The sequence below is a fragment of the Scophthalmus maximus genome, chromosome 1, assembly GCF_022379125.1.
Source record: "Scophthalmus maximus strain ysfricsl-2021 chromosome 1, ASM2237912v1, whole genome shotgun sequence".
NCBI classification, from domain to species: domain Eukaryota; kingdom Metazoa; phylum Chordata; class Actinopteri; order Pleuronectiformes; family Scophthalmidae; genus Scophthalmus; species Scophthalmus maximus.
Window position 1 is genome coordinate 6,933,205 of NC_061515.1, and position 21,074 is coordinate 6,954,278.

The 21,074-nt window shown below is 45.5% G+C and overlaps 1 protein-coding gene across 6 annotated transcripts in view; it reads right to left on the bottom strand.

Annotated features, from left to right (window-relative positions):
- triob (trio Rho guanine nucleotide exchange factor b) overlaps positions 1 to 21,074 on the bottom strand; it is a 95,400-nt gene that overhangs the window by 8,118 nt on the left and 66,208 nt on the right. For 4 of the 6 annotated variants that reach the window (XM_035629603.2, XM_047332812.1, XM_047332815.1 and 1 more), the window contains 25 exons: positions 20,902 to 21,017; positions 19,873 to 19,939; positions 19,370 to 19,479; positions 19,143 to 19,212; positions 18,766 to 18,855; positions 18,581 to 18,673; positions 18,295 to 18,406; positions 17,806 to 17,996; positions 17,349 to 17,450; positions 16,160 to 16,299; positions 15,587 to 15,689; positions 12,131 to 12,383; positions 4,877 to 5,163; positions 4,611 to 4,781; positions 3,435 to 3,530; positions 2,855 to 3,003; positions 2,607 to 2,673; positions 2,386 to 2,489; positions 1,921 to 1,990; positions 1,672 to 1,761; positions 1,381 to 1,473; positions 1,203 to 1,253; positions 993 to 1,070; positions 485 to 676; positions 80 to 257 (listed from right to left, as the gene is read on the bottom strand). In XM_035629603.2, the coding sequence (XP_035485496.2) occupies positions 80 to 257; positions 485 to 676; positions 993 to 1,070; positions 1,203 to 1,253; positions 1,381 to 1,473; positions 1,672 to 1,761; positions 1,921 to 1,990; positions 2,386 to 2,489; positions 2,607 to 2,673; positions 2,855 to 3,003; positions 3,435 to 3,530; positions 4,611 to 4,781; positions 4,877 to 5,163; positions 12,131 to 12,383; positions 15,587 to 15,689; positions 16,160 to 16,299; positions 17,349 to 17,450; positions 17,806 to 17,996; positions 18,295 to 18,406; positions 18,581 to 18,673; positions 18,766 to 18,855; positions 19,143 to 19,212; positions 19,370 to 19,479; positions 19,873 to 19,939; positions 20,902 to 21,017 (3,073 nt within the window). Of the gene's footprint in view, positions 1 to 79; positions 258 to 484; positions 677 to 992; positions 1,071 to 1,202; positions 1,254 to 1,380; positions 1,474 to 1,671; positions 1,762 to 1,920; positions 1,991 to 2,385; positions 2,490 to 2,606; positions 2,674 to 2,854; positions 3,004 to 3,434; positions 3,531 to 3,551; positions 4,168 to 4,610; positions 4,782 to 4,876; positions 5,164 to 12,130; positions 12,384 to 15,586; positions 15,690 to 16,159; positions 16,300 to 17,348; positions 17,451 to 17,805; positions 17,997 to 18,294; positions 18,407 to 18,580; positions 18,674 to 18,765; positions 18,856 to 19,142; positions 19,213 to 19,369; positions 19,480 to 19,872; positions 19,940 to 20,901; positions 21,018 to 21,074 lie in introns of those variants that run through there. The other 2 variants (XM_047332833.1, XM_047332831.1) reach the window with 2 other exon arrangements.

The window sequence follows — 21,074 nt, forward strand, 5'->3', positions numbered from 1 at the left end:
ACTAAAGGGCCAAGGAACAGTATATGGGTGTAAGCCTGTAATTCTTATGTGCAACGTGATGAGCCCACTGATGTCGTACCATTGAGGAAATTTCGCTGGTTCTCCAGTATCTGGCTGACCTGGTGGACCCAGAGTTGACTGACTCCGGGGCTCGTCGAGTGGAGGGTGTACCTCTCCAGGCTGCCACCGGATGATCTGGAGGTAAGCGTAAACTTGCAGGGGTCATCTGCATTTTCTTCGAGACCCAGCCAGCTCACCTGCGGTAGTGGGAGCGGGGGTGAGAGGAAGACAGAGAGAGGATGGGGATACAAATTTGAAAAGACCAGGGGAGATATTTATATTTGTAAAAAAAAAAGGAATTTGATATTGACCTCATGGAAAAGGGTTACAGCAAGTTAACATGCAAACTATAGCAATTTGACTTATTTCAGTTTTACATTCTCACCAGTCGGAGCTTTGTGATGCTTCATTGAGCCGCACTCACCTTGACGCTGTTCTTGAAGAGGTAGCCAGGAGTAGAGAAGCCCTTCTTTTTGTCAAGGGGCTCGCTGAAGATGACTATTTGTTCAAACAGGAAGATTCTCCTCTCTTTCATCCTCGACAGAAGTCCCCCGTCCTGGTCTGACACCATGAAGGTATCTTGGAGGATCAATCTGCCCTGAGCCACAATTTTACCCTTAACAGAGAAGTGGAGCAGTGAGTCAGAGAACAGGCGTGGAGGTCGAGAGTTCAATAACCTACCTGCTAGTATTTACAGTACGGGTATATGACAAATAAAATAAAATGAGGGCACGCTGACACCTAGTGGCGATTGACATGAATTTGAAATTCATTTCTGCTATATACAAACAATTTACATGACTGCATTGTTTAATTTAGTTAAGATGTCCGACACACACACACACACACACACACACACAGACACACACACACACACACACACACACACACACACACACACAGGGTAGTGAGAGTATAAAGAGCAGTATTACCTCGAAGCCTTGAAGGCGCCCAACATTCATCATGTCATTGCAGCGCTTGGGGACCACACACATCACCTCCACAGCTTTCTAAAATAGAATATGACAGTAAAAAGAAACAAATTTCTTGCATGAGAGTTGAGGGAAAAAAAAGTTTTCACAATAGCGTATATATGAGTATATCTGTGAATATCATCACTTAGGGGGCAGTTTGTCTTATACCTCCAGCTCTGTCGTGTCCACTCCAGCCTTCTTAGAAACTTTGTGAAGATCCTGCGACAAAGAGTTCAAAGGTAAATGGGGAAATGTCGATTGTGTCGATGGATAAGGTGCGCGCGGGAAACGTCTGTCCTTTGCTGGAATAGCGTTCGCCAGGTAAGAAACCCTCTCATTGATTTACCTTCAGTAGCAGCTGGTACTTCATTATGCGCTGAACAGGTTTGATCAGCAGGTCAGTGATCTGCAGTCTGTGGCCCAATCGCTGCTTAAGGTCCTGGTGGAAGAAAAGGAAAACATACATTTCTAGGAAACACTAATTATTGACCAGTACAATGAGGGCAATGGGCTTATAAGGATGTTGATTAAAGCACAAGTGAAATAACATCACACAGCCAGGAACTGGATACTGGATAACAACGTAAGCCGGTCCACAGTAGGTTCAGGTAGGTGGACAATGGTTTAACAAACTCACTTCAAAGTACGTGTCGATGTACTCTGACACAATGTGCTCGGATTTAGGCTTGTTCTGGCAGTACACGATGTACATGTGTAGCCTCCGCTCCTGTGGTTGAAACAAAGCCAGAAAACAAAGGTAGCTTTTCAAATGTGAGAGGAGAAAAAAAAAAAATATATATATATATATAGACAGCTTGGAAAATATCACGCGGCTCAGTTAGATGTATTTGATAATGCGAAACAATTGCGAACAGGTTTTTCTCACCTGTTTGACGAACAGAGGGGCCAGCCTGTCAGGATCCTCCAGACACCTCTCTAGTTCTCCCAGGAAGAAGCTGTGAACAGGCCAAAGAGAGAAAAGAAACGCGTGATTTCACCTGCCGACAAACATGCCATTGACCGTTGTTTTCATTCTTGCGCAGGTGATACAGTTTTAAAAACCTTTTTACCTCCACCAAGGAGGTAAAACGGTTTTCATTGCTGTTGTTTGTCTGTCAGCCTTTCAGAAGAATTTCTCAAAAACTGCAGTTACTACCAATTTCCACGGCCCTGGTGGAGGGGTCAGGATTGAGGGACCAAAGGAAGCACACGTTAAATGTCACTTTTTCGTCAACATGGCGAGATAGGGCGTCGGCCTTGGCGGAGTTATGCGCTCTCCGAGCGCTCCGTCTAGTTTTTATTTGCAGTGGAATTTGTGGGGCAAGTTATTGGAAGAGGACTGTCCACGTACTCTTTGTGCCAGTCGTAGATCTGATGGATGTTTCCGAAGACAATCTTGTCTTTTCCTCTCATGTCATCTGGAACTCCTTCCTCTTTCATCCTGCTCATGTAGCCCTGAGGGGATGAGAGTTGACTTTTTTGTAAAAAAAAAAAAAAAATACAAAATACAAAACAAAACAATATTTGAAAGATTCCATTCAGATATGGACATCACTTTATTTCCATTATTACCTCCACCACTGATCCCAGGTCCCTGACATAGTCTCGTTCCGTCTCCACCAGCTCCAGGAGCGCATAACTGAGAGACACAAAACAGAAATTGTCACTGTGTAATACAAACGCGTCACGCTCCGCCGTGGACGAACATCAGAAATGCTCCATATAAGCACACAAAATGAAGACGAACAACATGAACTGACGGGAGCTCAAGCAGCTTTTGTTTACCAAAGCACTAACAAGAAACGGCCAACGTAACTCACTGTCTCCTCTTGAGGAAGCCAGACTTGCGCTCGTCCAGCTCATCGATGGGTGACGAGGAGGAGAGGAGGGAGTTGTCGGACGGGTTGAGGGAGGGAGAGCTGCTGTCGCCCTGCTCTACCGACAGGGAGCTCGGACGGTCTTCCAGAGACTAAAGGGAGACGGGGGAGGCAGGGGCGAGGAGAGGGAGAAGGAAGAAGAAAACAGGATGAAGAACGACAAGGGATAAGCAGAGCTGATTGTATTCACAGTATCATTCCTTTCATTAGTTGTCTGTATGACCCCGGAGAAAAACTGTACTGCCTTTACTTTGGTATGTGTCTCTGTGTGGGCCAGTGGGCATAAGAGTTTTTTGGGCCATCAGCCAGAGTACAATGTCCATTTGTTGGAACAGTGGACAGCTGGCATAGTGAGTCACAGTCCTGACAGCTGACTAGTAGGCCATGATGCCATTCTCTGTCAACAACACCAGCAAATAAGTGTGTGTGTGTGTGTGTGTGTGTGCGTGTACATGCACCAATTGGAATCGTTCTGTGTGCAAATGTGCCACATTCGCTTGTACTCCGACGACTTCTATCTCACCATCTTGCTCTTGACCAGCTCTTCGATGGCGCTGACCAGCTCAGCGGCGCTGGGCGTCTCTGAGCTACTGGGACGAGCAGAGAGACGACACGCAGACTGTCGAAGAAAGAGGGAGAAGACGGAGGAGAAAGGCGAAGGTTATCGGCCAACGCATAAAACATTCAGTGTAAAACTGTGGTGGTGCGGCCATGCATGCGCGCAGTCGTGATGCATGTTCACTGACTGCTACTTTGCACGTGATCAGGCTCACCCGTGTCGAGTTTGGACCCCGATATTCCACAACTAAGGACGGGTGGGTGTGATCTCCCTAATAAAAGGGTTAATCGGGGGCCGAGTCGGAGCCAAACAGAGGTTACGAGGTGGGTTTAGGTGAAGGGCAAGATCTGGGATTGGACTGCTCTTTAAAAACACGAGCGACTGGTTGGTCAAACAACTTCTATACAGCAAACGATGTTGCGTAATACTCCATTGGAGAGAGATTGTGCCTGTGTAACAGGATTCCCTGTACATAACGGGACTCAATGGCAATTAACCATTTAGTCCACCTCGGTATGTGAATGGAGTATACACACAAGTATAATTACACTCGTTGGTTGGTGGTAGAAAGATGAGAACAAGGCCACAAACAAAAAAAATGAAGGAGGATCCAAGAGTGGAGACGATGAAGTGTTTTTTACATGGAAAGATAGGGAAACTGGGCAAGAAGAGAAGCAGAACAGAAATCAACATAATGCTGAAGGAAGGAACATGCAACCATCAAGAAAATAAGAGGAAAAAAAGAAAGAAAAATGATTAGCACCAAAGTGGAAAGTTAAGCCGTGCTACTGTAAGCTCTCTGTGTCGATGAAAAGTGACATTTATGCAGCAAACACAAAACCTGGCTGCTGGAATTCAGATCAGTCCTTCATTTAGAAAATGACTTAATGTTTTCTTTTATTCTTTTGGTCTACATATCCAATTTCAATTAAGCTTCAATAAGCATCTGTCAGTGAGGATAATATATATTTCGTGCGCCTGCTCAACCCTCCCTCCATTTAACGGCCATATTTGGGTTGTGGCTAAGTTTTGACTGAAGGACACATACAGTATTTGTCTCGGGTGAACGGACATGACGTGTTCTACACACCATCGTCTGTCACCCTGTATAGTTGTGTGTGCGTTCAAACATCCGCCCACCTTGTCGTCCTGGGAGTCGGGCTGCAGCAGGCTGTGTTGCTGGATGGCCATCGGGGGAGGTAGAGGGACGGCGTCGGCGCCCTCTTCTCCCTCCTCCTCGCCACAGCTCTGCATGCCCGATGAGGAAGACTTGGACAGGGTGCCACTGCTCAGCCCCTCGTTACGCAGACGCTGACGAGAGAGAGAACGAGGGAGCGATGGTTATCGGTGGAAGGTCAGAAGCTAGAATCTGACATGGTCAGAGGTTATCCACTTCGGTTTCCTACCTCCTCCAGTGTCTCGTCCTGTGGTGTGGCGGCGCTGTCGTCGGAGTCCTTCTGGGAGCCGGGAATTGCGTCCATGTTCTTCCTCGCGCCGTCGCGATTCTTCTTGTGCTTGTGGGCGAGCTTCTTGACGTGGCCGTCGGCCTTGCCGGAGCTGAGCCGCCGCACGGGGCTGGTCAGCCACTTCCGCAGGGTGTTCCCCGGACGCTTGGGCCCCGGCGAGCTGTGATGGCCCAGGGTTTGGCTGGAGCCCGGGTGCAGGGCGTCGTTGCTGGATACAGACAAGGTGTCTAAAGGTGGAGGAGGGACAGAGGAGGTTGATAACAATATTATTAATAACAATAAGTGTAAGGGAAATTAAAACAGAACTAAAAATCAAAAGACAGATCGTTTAATTCAAGAACTAACCCTAAATAACAACCAATCCATGTGATTAACATTGTCAAATAGTCAGCAGCAAACGGTCCTGCAATACAAAAACTTGAATGTGAGTTTCCCTATAGTCGGAGAAGTTTGGGGAAAAGGAGACAGTATATGATAAAGATTTGTGTGCATCTCTTTGTTCCCAGCGTTTTTCGTTTGTGTTGCGTGCGGTGGGCAGGCGGGCCCTCACAGTGACGGTGGCTCCTCGGGGAATGTGTAGGAGGAACGCTCTTCTTCCGCTAGGAATGGAGCAGTGAGATAACAGCACGGGACAAAGGGATGCTCGAGGTTTTTGTCTGAATACTTCACATATACACTCGTGTGTCTCGTCGCCTGTCTGCTCGTTCACCGCCGCTCTCCTTCCTTCCTTTAGCCTGTAGACCTCTTTCTCATCCGCTGACCTGGCAGGCACTTATTATTTTTCTTTTCTATCGTCTACATTGCTGCCTCATGCGAGGGTTGAATGTGGTCGTGTGCTCTGGCATGGTGCGGCATGACCCCAGGTTTAATACTCCGAAGCATTCCCCGAACAAGACCGCTAACCTGCTGGAAGACTTCACGGCTCAACAAAGGGCAACGCAAGACGTGAGCGCGTCCCCTTACCTCTGGTGGCTGAGCAGCACATGACTTGAAGGGAGAGAGAAAGGGCCCGACTGCTAAAACAAGTGCATCTGTAATATGCCACAAGTAATATCTGAATAATTAGAACACTATCCATATTTAGGGAAACTGTGCAGCAGCTCGACTTAAGTCCGAGGGATTCAGCCTCTCCATCATTTACCTAATGAAGTGGTTTTAAGAGATGCAGCTGCTAAAGATTAGGTCACGCGACGAAGCCGAACGGCTTCTTACCAATGGCAGGTGTGGAAAATTCTGCCCCCTCTCATTGGACACTCCCGCAAAGCCCCTCGCATTGTTGGGCCAATGAACGCATCCGCAGGTGAACGTGCGTGTCAGCCAACGAGCCTCTGGGAGACTCACTTTTACTGCTGCACGGCTGATATGAAGCATGTGTGTTGGCACAACCGCATGCAAAGGGAGCAGAAAAAAGACTCTGTTCCCGGAATAACGAGAATCTCCCACATCGGGCCCTGAGACGCCGTCAAACTCCTCACGCCGTGATCATTCCGACAAAGCCCAGGCCATTTGAAAGCATCGACAGCGCGACCTGAGGCCCGACCTCTCAGTCATGCCGCAATGTTCACCTGCCTCGTGCGAGATTCGCCTCGGCCACGAGCCAGGCGAAAACAATGCCGTGGATACGTCGAGGCAGAGCAGGCCAGAACATCCCACAAGTTGTTTTCCTCCCACAAGTTGCTTCTTTTTTTTTTTACCAAGGCAGAGTCAGGCAGATGCGGTGGCGTTTCCAGGGGATGGGGGGAGGCGCTTGTGCTGCTCAGGGGATCTATAAATTCCACCAAAAAAGGCCTATTTAAAGGCGACAGGAGGCGTGGAGCGGGTCGTCCCGTCTCGCCTCAGGGAAACTTAATGGAAGATAATCGCTTTGTATGCACGCAATCTCAATGCTTCGTATTATATCTTAGGGTGGCTGCTTGATTTACCTGCCTCTAGTCCATCTCCCCTGCAGAACTAAATGAAAACAAGAGTCGGAACACTTTTGTTACGATCCTGCCCTGGAATGTTTTAGTCATGGATACGAATCACGGAGCCTATTTGCGGCTGTAATTCTGATGACTCAGAATTCCTTTGCATTTATTACCGTTGGCCCCCGAGGACTATCAAAACCTCACCCCGAGTTTCTTCTGTATACTGCTCAGTACGTTTTAAGGGAGAAAGGGAAAAGTTGCCTTTGCATTAATGGGGTTTTAAAATCTTCATTAGCCTGGGAAAATAGCAGTAAATGGACACTTTACCATTCTAATGTAAACCAGAAGCCATTCTGTTATTTGTATTATTGACACATGACCCTCAGGACCTGCGGCGCACGCCTACCCACCGACATAATGTAACTCCAAGGTCTTCCAACGCAGAAGTCAGGACTTCTCATGTGGAGCAAGCCGACCGTGCTTCCTGCAGACACGCTGGGGTCGCAACCTGACGCATGTGCACATGCTGTTAGCAGGTACACCTCAGCTGTTACATCGCAGGCAGCCGGGCAAATTCAGCGGACTGATTAGTCTAATCCTGTTCAAATGTCGTTTCAGAAATGCGATTCATTCAAATGTGATATATAACTCCAGTAATAACTGAACCTTTGGTTAATGTGGTACGAATGAAAATCCACCTCCTGTCCCTCAATGCGACTTGACTGCGATCTTCACACGTTGACAGTCGGACAAGTATTTAGTGCTCTCGTGTTAGACGGAAGAGGTCGTGCTAACAAGGGTGTCAATGGGTGAAACACGGGGTCAGGAGCCTCGACACATTCCTCCTCGCTGGAAAATAACCCCTTGAGACACACATCCGCCCACAGAGGGCATGACCTTTGGCCTTTGCCCTGCAGGGTGTCTTTCATAGGGGAGACGCCTCAGGAACAGCTGGTCAGTCTCTCACGCGTGGGGAACAAAAAATGGGCGGTGCCTACGTTGTTTGCAGGGCTGAAGCAAGCGAGGAGGTTGTCCGCCTCACGTAATCGTTGTTTTCAATATGATGATTGCATTCCAGTCAACAGAAATAGGTCACGGTTTAGTTTTTTCAATATTAAACTGTCAAATCAGTGACAGGCTTGCCAGTGTCCCCCCCCCCCCCCCCCCAGCTGCCTGCTGTACAACTGGAGTGGTCCCAAAAGACGCAGCGCAGAGGCATGCCGGGGATTCCAGAGGTGTCACCAGAAGGGAGCATCGTTTCGTGTGGTCTTATCCCCCCAGGAGAAGTGATACAATCACACACGGACACACACAAACATCAGTTGATGTGGATGGAGACATGCTTTCAAGGCGCGGGGAAGCTCCAGGGGGTTTGGCTGGCTGGTCTGTTAAGATGTGGACAGCGCTGGAAAATTCTTGCCACCGACAGCCATAGTTAGGGAGGGCGCGGCGATGGGATGGGAGAGGCAGCATTTCGAGACCACCCGCTACACATTCTGGCGGATTTTCAGAATGTTAAAGTCTGATAATATAGTCTGATATTTTGGTGGTTTTTTTTAATACACATAAGGCAGGCAAACTTTAAAAAGAACGCAACCACATGCGCTCTGTGCTTTTGTGTTGGACCTCTTTATTTCCTATTCTCAGTGGGCTATTACACAATGACACCCCATCTGTGGTGCCCCAGCCAGACCCGTCGTACAGATAAAGCACAAAGATTTAATCTTGTCAATGTGATTGCATCAGTTTTAATATCTCATCACTTAATGGTACATTCGCCAAATTACTTTTTACGGTACATAATGCTGCAGCGTAATCCACACTTGATCAGTGAATTCCCTCTGCGTTAAATCCATCTGAAATGATCTCCTGTGGAATCTAAAACACTCAGGGACATGCTATCCAAAAAATTGGAGAATCGTAAAAAAAAAAAGAAATTCCCTGCACAATAATAGTTAAAGCTAGTCAAGCTAAACCTTACTTGGATTTTATCCCCGTAGTTTATCAACCTCGCAGCGGACTAATGTTAAGTCATCGTGTTCAACCAATCTTTTTCCACCATTTGGCGTGAAAGCTATGAATAAAAAACTGTTTCCCAACTCCATATAAAAACCCTAATAGAGAATAACAAAGACAGAGAACAATATTCTTCTTCATCAAGAAAAAAACTCATCCTGACATATAGAAACACTGTTTCTTTGCACGAGCCGAGACGCAAAATGTATTGCGTCCTACACGTTATGTCGTCACTCACGTGTCGCTCACGATCGAGGCACCTACCCAGATCCAGCAGCCAGAATTTGCAGTTGTCAGAGTGCGCTCCCGGCGCTGAGTCCATGGAGCAAAAAGGGTTTAAAGACACCAAGGACTCAATTCCACGGGCCATGTTGGTCAAATATTAAGCCTCTGGAATTTTGGCCTTACAATATTCCCTCACACCTCATCTCCTGCAGGCTCGCCGACTGACTTCAAATCCCAGTGCCACGACCAAAAGCACTCCCGAATTCAATTGGAGTCCAACGTAGGAATGATTCTGCAGTTAACCACGTCGCTGAGATTCCAGGCAGAGAAGGTGTGAAGTCCCATGTGGCGGAAAGAGAAAAAGTCAAATGCAACATGCAGCATTAGAGCAGGATGTTTTCTGTCTCTTTCTCTCTCTCTCGCTCTCTCTCTCTTTGTATCTCCTTCCCTCCCTCCCTCCCTCCCTCATGAGTGGGCTGCTGTGAGGATATTGGGCAAGCCTCCACTGAGCCTCCGCTGTTCCACAGGGACGCCTGGAATCGTGCAGCACACATACCGTATTACCCTTTGTAGAGGCGCCCACTCAGTTTGCGTGGGAGGTTGCACATTTTCAAAGGCATTAGGATGCACACAAGTTGTGCCGCATGCGTGGAACAAATATATACGCGGTGATGAAAGAAATCCGATAGAGGAGAACAAGCAAATGGCTCAGTGGAAGAAAAAAAAAAAAATCGGTGACATATTCAGTTTTCTGCAGAACTCAGAATCTCCGGTGGGAGCTTAGTGACAATTACTACAAATATATTCAACACTTTCACCCTGTTTTCCAACATCTTCAGTTGGTCTGATAATGTCTCTGTGCACATCAGGCAGTTTAGGCAAGAAGCACAAAGATCCCCCTGTTTTACCGTGAGTGTCTGTGTGTGTGTGTGTGTGTGTGTGTGTGTCTCCCTGGCCTCTAAAACACACTCTCTTTCCTGTAACTACACGCACACACACACACACACACACACACACACACACACACACACACACACACACACACACACACACACACACACACACACACACACACACACACACACACACACACACACACACACACACACACACACACACACACACACACACACACACACACACACACACACACACACACTGGCCTGTACTTACTCTGCTCCTTATTCCTATTCCTTTTTTTTTAATAAATAACACTGTTATTTTGTGTGGACCTTTGGATTCATTTCAAATCTGAGAGGCCCTCGGAGTAAACCTGCATGTTTTGCACTGATTTGGTAAACAGGGGAATTTCAGAAATCGCAGTGAAAACATAGAACCTGTAAATGAATCTAGGTAATTATTCCTCGAAACACAGCAGGGCAAAGGGATTTTCCTGGACAACTAATCCAATCCGCGAAATCGTCACCCCCCCACAACTTTGGACAAAGTGGCCTATACGGTTGGTCAGTAAACAACCAAAGGCTGACATTAACAAAGACATTTTTCTTCATCCTTGTCTTCCTGCTCCTCTTTTTTTTTCTTTTCTACCACAGCAACCCCTGCAGTGAGAGGTTCCTTTTAATCACTCTCCCTGGCCCCACACACACACACGCACGCGCAGGCACACACACGCACACGCGCACACACACACACACACACACACACACACACACACAGGCACACACACAGTGAGAGTTGGTTATGGACGGCAGAGGGACCACGGAAAGACAGATAGAAACAAGAGCCTCTGTAAGATGACAGAGATGACAAACTGCGAAGCTGAAGGGTTAAAGCAAAAAAAAAAAAAATATATATATATATATATATACATATATATATATATAATTTGGGAAATTGTACCTTTTTTTCCTGTTCTGTACAACTGCGGTAAATCATTCAGCTAATTCCAAAGTTGTGAGTTCCTGTGTGTGTGCAGTCCAGGCATCCTATAATTTTCTATAACTTTCATCGTACCGATTATGAAGAGGCTGCCGGCGATAACATTTATATGCAATATTACCATAGAAACAAGCAGCTCTCTCACCCACTCTTCCAGGTTAAAGAGGCAAGAGCACAAGCGGCACCTTCCGTCAAGACACGATGACGGCGGCTCGCAGCACCAACCGACCAACCAGCCGGGGTCAGGTCAGTGTACAGAGCCGTTTCCTCTCACTTCTATTGTTAGATTTACTTATTCTTTGTTTTAGTACGTTAGCACGGTATAGACCACTGTCAAGTTTTGGTACAATCTAGGCAAATATAATAATTACAATATCTATAACTCTCTCAACACCTCTTTAACACAGTTTCAGCCAAAAACCGAACATTATAAATCTCACGAAGCTGTTCCTAATAAACTGCCAACTGAGTGTATATATTTTCTAATACATGCGCCACGTGTGTAATATTCTAGCGTTAGTCTGTTGTGGTCATAATTATGACTCTGATGTGATTTGGGGGGGGGGGGATACCTTGCGATCCACGTTACCGACTTGTCTGTAGAAGAACCTTTGTGTTTGAAACAGTTGCAGATTCTGAAATCATGTCCTCCAGGGTCGCACCCCCGATCAGATAGTTGAATGTTTATGTTTATCACAGTGAAGGGACAGGCTGCTGCATGTACAAGACAAAGTGAGGGTCTCTGACAATAATTAGATCTTTGGATGTTAAAAGTGCTGGGAATCCAAAGCTTGAAATCATTTTGAGATAATTAAAAGAGAGCTGTGCTTCCAGCGGACTTTCCACAGTTGCATAGCAACACCTAGGAATACATGTACATGCTTCCCCAAGCAGCTGTCTAATGAGAAAAGGAGGTTCCACAGGTCGCCAGTGCTGTTTGCAAGCAAGAAACGTGTCCTATTTACTTTCTTTAAGCGTGATGGATGGCGGTTTGGTGAGATAAGAAGATTCAGGAGGCCACCTCTGCTGTTTCCAAACATGGAAACACATCCAAGTATCTTCTCCCATTGTTCTGAAATGTTCAGATGTGCCCGAGCATGAGAAAAATAACTCCCATTGACGGAAAAATGAGACATTCTGCTCCTACCTTTGTGGTTGAAGAGCCCCTCCATCTCCATGGAGGACCTGGAGTGAGCGATACAGAGCATGGCGCAGGGTACGATGCCCTCCTGGGCCGGGGAGCGGTCAGTGGTCCGCACCAGGCACCAGTCGGGCCGGTCGTGGAGCCGCTCCAGAACCTCCACGGTCTGCCCTCTGCGCACCGTCAGCTCGCCACCGGAGCCGCCATTGCTGGCGACGAAGTCGTGGATCACCACTGTCAACTCACAGCCGCCGGACAGCTGAAGTGGAAGGAGGACAGAAAGAGAAATCTGTAAAAAAAACAAACTTGCTGTACGCAAAATGTTGAAATTTGTTCATTGTATCCGTACTGTTCTCACGTTTGCATAAAGCATGGGATGATAAATCATATCCAAGAAACAAAATAATGTGAAACTGTTACTGTGTGTGTGTGTGTGTGTGTGTGTGTGTGATGAACGGTGATCAGTTTGTCCATAAACCGACTGCAAAAGCTCAGCTGTCCAAGAGAACAGCCTCTCCAGCCATTGGTACATGTGCAGCCAGTGAACTACTTAACACTACACTAAATATAAGAGACCTATAATAGCTACTGTTCATATGCATCTCACCCAGTCAGTGCTGATAACCAGCCTGCAGGTCAAACCGGCGTTGTATCTCTCTGACCTGCACTATCGGCCGTAAATTTGAAAGCCAGGCATAAATTACTTTCTCCTGCATTTGCTCGAAACACCAAAAAAACCCCCCAAAGGGTCAAGATACATCACTTTGGCTAATGCCAACAAGAACGATCATTCAGTAAAATTCATTCTGACATTGCTCAAGGGACCCCAAGGGGCTCTCGGAAACAAAAAGGCAACACCCTTCGCTGACAGCGCGGGAACTCACGCAGTACTGTACAATGAGAGTGTACATGCACTGATGATTAGTGACTCATTCCAGCGCGGCAGAACAAAAAACGTCACGCCGACGATCCGACAGATCATCAGAGGTTGGAATTAGTCACTGTGCTCACTGGATCACTGAGGCATTTCTGTTTCAGCGCTCATTGAGAGCCCAGCTGCGTGTCGCCGCTGAGGCTTCCGTCGCACAAAGAGCAGCGCTGTGCGCGCACAGAGGAAGGTGTGCGAGTTATACAGAGTCAGGACACCAGAGGGTGCAAAGATTCTTCTGACTAATATTTAATTGACAACCATACGCCTTCTGATAGACTGTGACATAGTTGAAATCACTTGGCCTTGTTGCAAAAGAATAACTGCAAATTGAAACTGATTGTGTAGCTTCTCCTCTCTTTTTTTTTTTACATCTGTTATTCAAAGCGCAAGTCATAGTTCAATTTCTGGGTCCTCCGATCTTCGGTAGTCGTCGGCAGTTTGCAACTGGTACAATTTTATATTTATCAAAAACAAGTATTTCCAGTTCATGTAGTTACTATCAAATAATTGTGTAAAAGAAAACCTTAATAATTTGAATCAGTATGTGAACATTCACTATATATTAACCGTGATTTACGTTATTGTTAAGTTTTATACTTAGCAAGTCTAACTATACTATTAGTCATACAGTCAATAATAACATTCATATATTTAATTTGTTCTGAGCTTTACTACTGCTTAAACTGGAGGTGCTCCTTATTTATACTGTAGGAATTTCTCAAAGTGTTGCATGTTCCTTATCTTTGCATTAATGAAATACATTTCATTCATAATTTTCAAAGATGCAAACGTCAAAATGCAGTTTTTTTCTTTCTCAAATAATGCAAAGCACATATTCGCAACATACCCTTTGGTAGTGTGGTAAAGCCAGAGAGCTGAGGAGCTGAGAAATGGGATTGGAGCTCCTGTCCTCCAGCCTCTGCAGTTTTTTCCACTCCCTCATTGCAAGAAAAAAGAGCTTGACAACTCGACAGAACGGCCTGATTTCAAAAAGGTGTCCTAGATCACTAGGAGAAGACGCTCACTGGTGAAACAGCAGTTGTCTGGAAAATGGTGAAAATGCTTTGAATTTTTTTTGGTGGGTATAAATTTGAGTATTCCTCCTGGTGAAACAGTCCCACGCAATTAAAATCCTGATCCGCACGAACAACCCAAAGCTTGTAGAAGTCGAGTCGCTGCCATCCACTGGAACGCTCAACAACACTCCTCTGTGGGAGCTTACAATCAGACTATTGAGGCTTCAACGATTCCCCGTTGAGAGTCTCTCTCCCGGAGAGGTGCAGTTAATCCATCCTTGTCTTTAAACAAACGCTTCCACAATTTGGCTCACTAGTGTCCATTTGGCAAGAACAACAACAACAACAAAATAATGCACTGGGAAATTAAGAGGGAAAAACACAAAACCGCCTGACTCTTTCAATTGCTTGCAGCAAAGTGTAAGATCGATTGCTGCGGGGACCCAAAACCGTGCCCTCCTGCCTGGCATACAGACGAGCATCCTCTGAGAAGAGAGCGTGGGAGGCTGAAGCTGCTGACACACAAGTCAAGGCATAGGCACACACAGGACCATACAGACACACACACACACACACACACACACACACACACACACACACACACACACACACACACACACACACACACACACACACACACACACAGCAACACAGACACACCACTGTCATTGCCTCTTGAATAAGAGTCCTCACAGCCAGGGGAGATACAGAGGAAGGCATTCACCAAGTGAGGATGAAAAGCAAAGTTTCTATTTGCATGTATTAGTGTGTGTTTCGATGGTTTATGCATGCGAGCGTGTCCTAAAATTAATTAGCAATTAAATAGGGTCTGTGGCGGTCTTTGGCACAAGTGGATTGGACACAGATGCTCATGCAGATTTCTGTCGCATGGAATCGATTACAGGGCAGGAGAGTCGACTACACAGCGACAGAAAATACACCGAGGTCATTTTCTTATTAGAATCCCCCGCTGCAGTTTATAATTAGTATGGCATAAAAGTATAGAGAGGCTTTTTTTTTTTTATGTGTGCTCATCTGTTTGTGTGTGTGTGTGTGTGTGTGTGTGTGTGTGTTTGTGTTTGTGTTAGCTTTACAGTTGCTCATACTGAGCGTAGGAGGACAGGCCTTCTGTGGTGCCATTACCAGATATAACCACGGCCCTGTTCTCTCTCTCTCACACACACATACACACACATACACACACAGGCACACGCGCGCGCGCGCACACACACGCACGTACGCACACAGTGTTAAAGCTCTATCAGATGGACTGTGTCTTCCTCCTAACACAAACAAAGCAGTTTCACAGGAAACAACTTGCAGAAAGTTGCTTGCATCGACCCAAGCTGCAGCTTCTGACGCATGATGTGGACGCACATGGACTGAACCAACTGACGAGCGTCACGTGGAAAAAATAAAAAAATACACAGAAGTTGCCCCTTTTGCACTACTATGCCTGGAGTGCTCGTGTGTGTGTGTGTGTGTGTGTGTGTGTGTGTGTGTGTGTGATCCAACCTTGTCACTGTCCAGCGTGTTCTGTGATGTACGCGAGGCAATAGAGATGGTGTCTGGTTGGCTGCTGGCGTCTCCCTGGCTGTCCAGCTCCTCTCCATCCCTGCTGGAAGACAACACCATTACAGTCATTTTCATTAGTATTTATTATTGTTAATAATAATTAAAGTTGGATTGCTCTAATAAGATAAGAAAAAAAAAAAATCTTTTATGAGTCACACTGTGGGGAAATTGTGCACGATACAGCAGCAAAAGGCATGGTTAAAAAAATTAGAAACATCCGTAAAAATGTAATATTGACACAAGGACCGAAATAATATATACAAAGTAAACCAAATTAGTTGTTTTTTTTGCTCTGTAATGTCACAATTTCTGCTTTTGGTTGCAATGTTTCATTCCAGCTGCACATATCTGTGGAGTTCAATGATCACTGCGGGAAAACGGATCGAAATTGCTTTTTAAAATCTACTGCGAGGTACCGTATTTCTTTCAAATATCTGTTGAATACACGAAATAACATGATCTCAATTAACAACACTAACAGACGCTCAGGTTTCACAGTGCGAGTTGGCTTACCGTCTGCCTTTATGTTTAGCTGTGGTGGCCTTGGGGATGTGGATGGGCTCCTTCAGGGCTCCGCGCAGGTGCACAGTTCGCTCCTGGATCACCTCCCGAATGTGTTTGATCCAGTCCTGCTTGTTGTCAATACTCGAAGCCTTGGACACAGCACGTGATCGGGTCAGCGTTAAATTGAAACGCGCCCCCCCCCCCCCCCCCCCCCCCTCATTTTTCAATATTACACTTATACATATAATTCATTCAAAAGGGATGTTAACAGGTAAGACAGATGAAAGCAGTTGCCCCGTTCACATGGCTTGAATGAATGAATTGTTGACCTATGAGGTCACTTTTGACAAACAGTGTTTGAGTGCTTTAAAACCCTGCAATCATGTACTCGAGTCAGACGTCCACGTGGAATGACGACAGTGTCTCCTTAGCTCCACTATTTGTGTCCGCAGAGAGTCTTCTACGGACATTGGTTGTCAGCCTGGCGTTCATTTGCGTCACTGAGCCGATGCGTAAACACTGTATTTAGCATACGACTATCCGCGTCTCTTGCTCCTTCACTTAGCAACCGGTTTGGCTCCAAGGCTGCAGGCTGCAGGCAGCGTGTGATATCGGGCCCGTCATCAACAGCTACGTAATAAGAGCTGTACGGCAAACGTTCACACATCCTGACACATATACTGGGATGCACCATTTTCGGTCTTTCTCTTATTGTCAGTCTCAAATCAAACACATGCAGTGTCTACACAAACACACACACACACACACACACACACACACACACACCCTGAATAAAGCACTGCTTCTGACTCACTATTTGCGAACTACCAAGTTGCTTGTGAGTTTGGATTATGACCCGTCAGCGGCTAGCTGCTAACATTTATTATAAAGTGATGAGTGAATATGTACCAGAACACAGAACACTCCGCCACCTGCAGGGAGTATACTTTCTTTTTGGCTCAACAGAGGGAACTATGCAGGATATAGTGGGGGTGGACTACAGATATGGAGTGACACTCCCTCTTTATGTGTGAACAACATGACCCCTCCTGCAGAAGAAATCTATTCTACATTCAGTGCTACAGTGCTGGAAGAAGATCTCCAAGATCCTTATGAAGCAAAAGCGACATCAAACCTGAACGCAGCGACCGAAAGGTAACCCCATTTATCTGCAGCGATAAAATGAAAATCTCGATACCTTGAGGACGATCTTGTTGTCTGAGGTCGGGGTCCGGCCCACCCACAGGGCAAACTTGCACGCATCTCCCTCCACATGCTCTGTCACCCCGAGCTCCGATGTCTGAAGGGGAGGAAAAACGTATTTACAAATTTACATAAAACAGAAATGGTGCGTGCCACAGAGGTCCTCCAGACGACCCAACTGCCAACTACGAAGGACCAATCCAGAACCAAAAACTGGGTCTTAAGTTCAGACCTTCAGATCCGGCTCAATCCTAGGTTGGGTCCAAAGAACTGATACGAAACCAAGAAATATCTCAAAAATCAAATCTATTAATCATGCCATGGTTGTGGTGGTAACCTCAGTGTAATGGATCCATGAGCGGACCAGCCCCAGTAACTGTCATTGTTCATGTCTTCTCATCTGTCTCCCTCTGTAGTAAAGAAACACGTCTGAGTCTGAGCGCGTTACTTACAAAGAGCTTGCTCTTGAAGAGGTATTTGCTGCGCCCGTTGGAGTCTTTGACCTCTTTGCTGAAGACCAGGGACATTTCGAACAGGAAGAGGTGTCGCTCACGCCCCTTGCGAATGAGAGTCTTGGGATCCCATACCTGGAAGGACTCCTGGAGTATCAGCTCCCCCTGGGAGTCAATGTTCCCATCAAAACCTGAAACGGACCAGTGAGGAGCAGAAAAACGTGTCTGTGGGTGTCGAACAGAGCGAAGGTGAGTGGATTATGTTATGACTCAGAGGTGGGTAATTGGTGCCGAACGGCAGAATTGAAAGGGACGCGAGTCCATTCACAGATACAAAGAGAGCAGTGCATCAATAACATCATCAAGGGCAAACTCAGCGAGCAAGTGTAAAGGTGTGTTACATACATACATACTCCCATACATTTTTCCATGTATGGGAGTGTTTTTATGTGTGTGTGTGTGTGTGTGTAAGTGTGTGTGTACACCCACCATCCAGCATAGAGAGGTGCATAGCATCGTTAGCTCTCTTGGGGACACTCAGCATCACCTCCAGACCATCCTTGATCTCGCCTTTTCCCTCCTCACAGCACGTCAACAACTCCTACAACAGAAATAAAAAAAAAAAGGCGCAGGACACATTCTTAGTGACAGTAGTCATTTTGGTAATGGCCGGTCTGCTAAGTTCCGATGTATATATTTTCTCTTGCGTGGACAAACTGAATATTGCTAGACCAGATTCCAGTCATATCCATTGTGTAAGCGCCGCGGCCTGTACCTTTAAGAGAAGCTGGTACTTAGTGATTCTCTGGACTGGTTTGATCAGGTAGGAAGAAATTGAGTTGGCAAGACGATGCCTTTGCTGGATTTCCTGTAAGGAACAAAAGACAGAAACATGTATATTCATGACTTAAACGACTTAATTATCACATCCCACATAAAGCAGTACTGGTAGTCACTTACGTCAAAGTAGGGTCCAGCATGTTCCAGGATGAGCTGAGTGGAGTCCGGCTTGTTCTTACAGTAGTTCACATACATCTGGAACTTATCAGCCTGAGCAGAAGAAACGGCATCAGTGCTTTACTCACAGTATGTCAGGAGTCTCCGTTTCTACTTTGGACTTGTTTAGAAAGAAAAAAAAAACTTATAATTATCTATTGGCCTATTGTATGTGTTTTGGTATCTAACCTTAATATGGTCAGAATCAGAACACATTGAAACATTGCTGGTGCAAATTTGTAGTTGCTGAGTGTTCCCATTGGCAAGCACAGCTCAGGAACACAAATAGGAAGTGATATATATATATATACTGTAAAAGTCACAACTTGTAGATCTCTTACCCAAGTCACAAAACAATGGCCGACATCCTCTGGAAGCTGCTCATACTTCTCCAACTCCTTCAGGAAGATGCTGTTTGCAGGCAGAAAAAGATTCACAGGAGGAACAATTAGACGCTAAATTAACAAATCTATTGTATTGTCACTAATCCGGTAAAAAATACTTCTTGAAATGTTTAAATTGTAGTCAATCTCTCTCTGTGTGTGTAAAATGTTACTGCTCCACTGACTTGTGATGAAACTCGTAGAGATCCTGCATGTTCCCAAAGATGATGTGCTCCTTGTTGACGATACCAGGAGGAATTTCCTCCACGCCGCTCGTCATCTCCCACAGGTACGTCTGTGTGCGCGCACACAAGCGCACACGAGCGCACACACACACGCACACACACACACACACACACACACACACACACACACACACACACACACACACACACACACACACACACACACACACACACACACACACACACACACACACACACACACACACACACACACACACACACACACACACACACACACAGTACAGAGATATAATGTCAGTAATTGAAAAAGCAAACTTAAACAAGTTTCAAAGGAAAATCCTCACACAATTTAGGGATGGAAGATAAAAGCTAATTTTTAATAATCTCAGCAAAGGCAACAAAAACAGTCAATTCACTTAATATTTGATAACTTTCTTGGAAATAAATGTGTCTTTCTTGTGTGTGTTCGGTATAAGACTTACATCCATACATTCCCGCAGGTCTCTGACGTAGGTTTTCTCCGTTTGAATCAGCTCAGCCATTATAAATCTGAAAAAGGCATGGGACAAATTGTGAGACAAGACAGCGATGAATGCAAATATATATATGTATATATATGTATATATATATACATATATATATAAAAAAAACAGTGATAAGTCTTTTCAGCTTCATATAAGGTCTCCTTTTGATATCTGAAGATGAGAATGTAGAGCCAGTTAGGCTTTTCTCTTTGGTTTTACTCTCTTTACCCTTTTAGTAACTACTCTGCATGATGTGATGTATACAACGATTCAAACGTCATCATCTTAAAATAAGTTATTGCAGCTCATGTAGTGTTTTCTAAAAAAAATACTGTATTCTGTCTGCATGCAGTTAGTTGAGATTAAACACCACAATCCACGTGGCAGAAAAGTGTCTATGTATTATTATATACTGTATATAACACAAACACAATATTACGTTGTCTGTTTTCACTTTAAGCATTTTTTAGATCAATTTGCTGCTCTAAATTCATTCAAAGCAAATGTTTTGACTATAACATGTTCTCTAGGTATAGAGTTAAGCAATGTTGCTATATGTGGACGCATTACGCATTGTGCACATATGATTCATATTTTAAAGGCTATTCATGCAATTCCTCTTTTATGAATGTACATTATTGAACTGATCATCACAGATATACTTTACAGCATCAGGAACACAGAGTTTGTGATGGAAGCGCATATAAATTCTATCTCCATTTGTTTATGCGGTTGATTGGATTTGAAGAGTCCAGATTTCACGATGATGTGCTCGTGTTTGATGGGTCATTTGACATTAAACCACATTAGCCCTAGCAATTTGTATTGAAAGTCTGGCTGCAGCTTTAAAATGTCAACAGAGTGAAACAATATTGTTGAATTATTCATCCAGGGCATTTTCCCAGGCCTGCGTAGGGGACCTGTGACGCTGGTCGACAGGTGCTCATCGGGAGCTAAGTGTGCCAGGGAGACGTCCGCTGGACTCACTCTTTCCTTCGCGCCGACTTCCTCTTCTCCTCGTTGAGTTCGTGGGCAGCATCCCTCAACTTGACCTCTGACCCTGGAGCGCTGGCCGGGATGATGTCCAATTGGAGCCCTTTACTCTGCAAACACAGGAGACAGTGGCTATTATGTGGCGCATAACAGGCGTGGTATTCAGC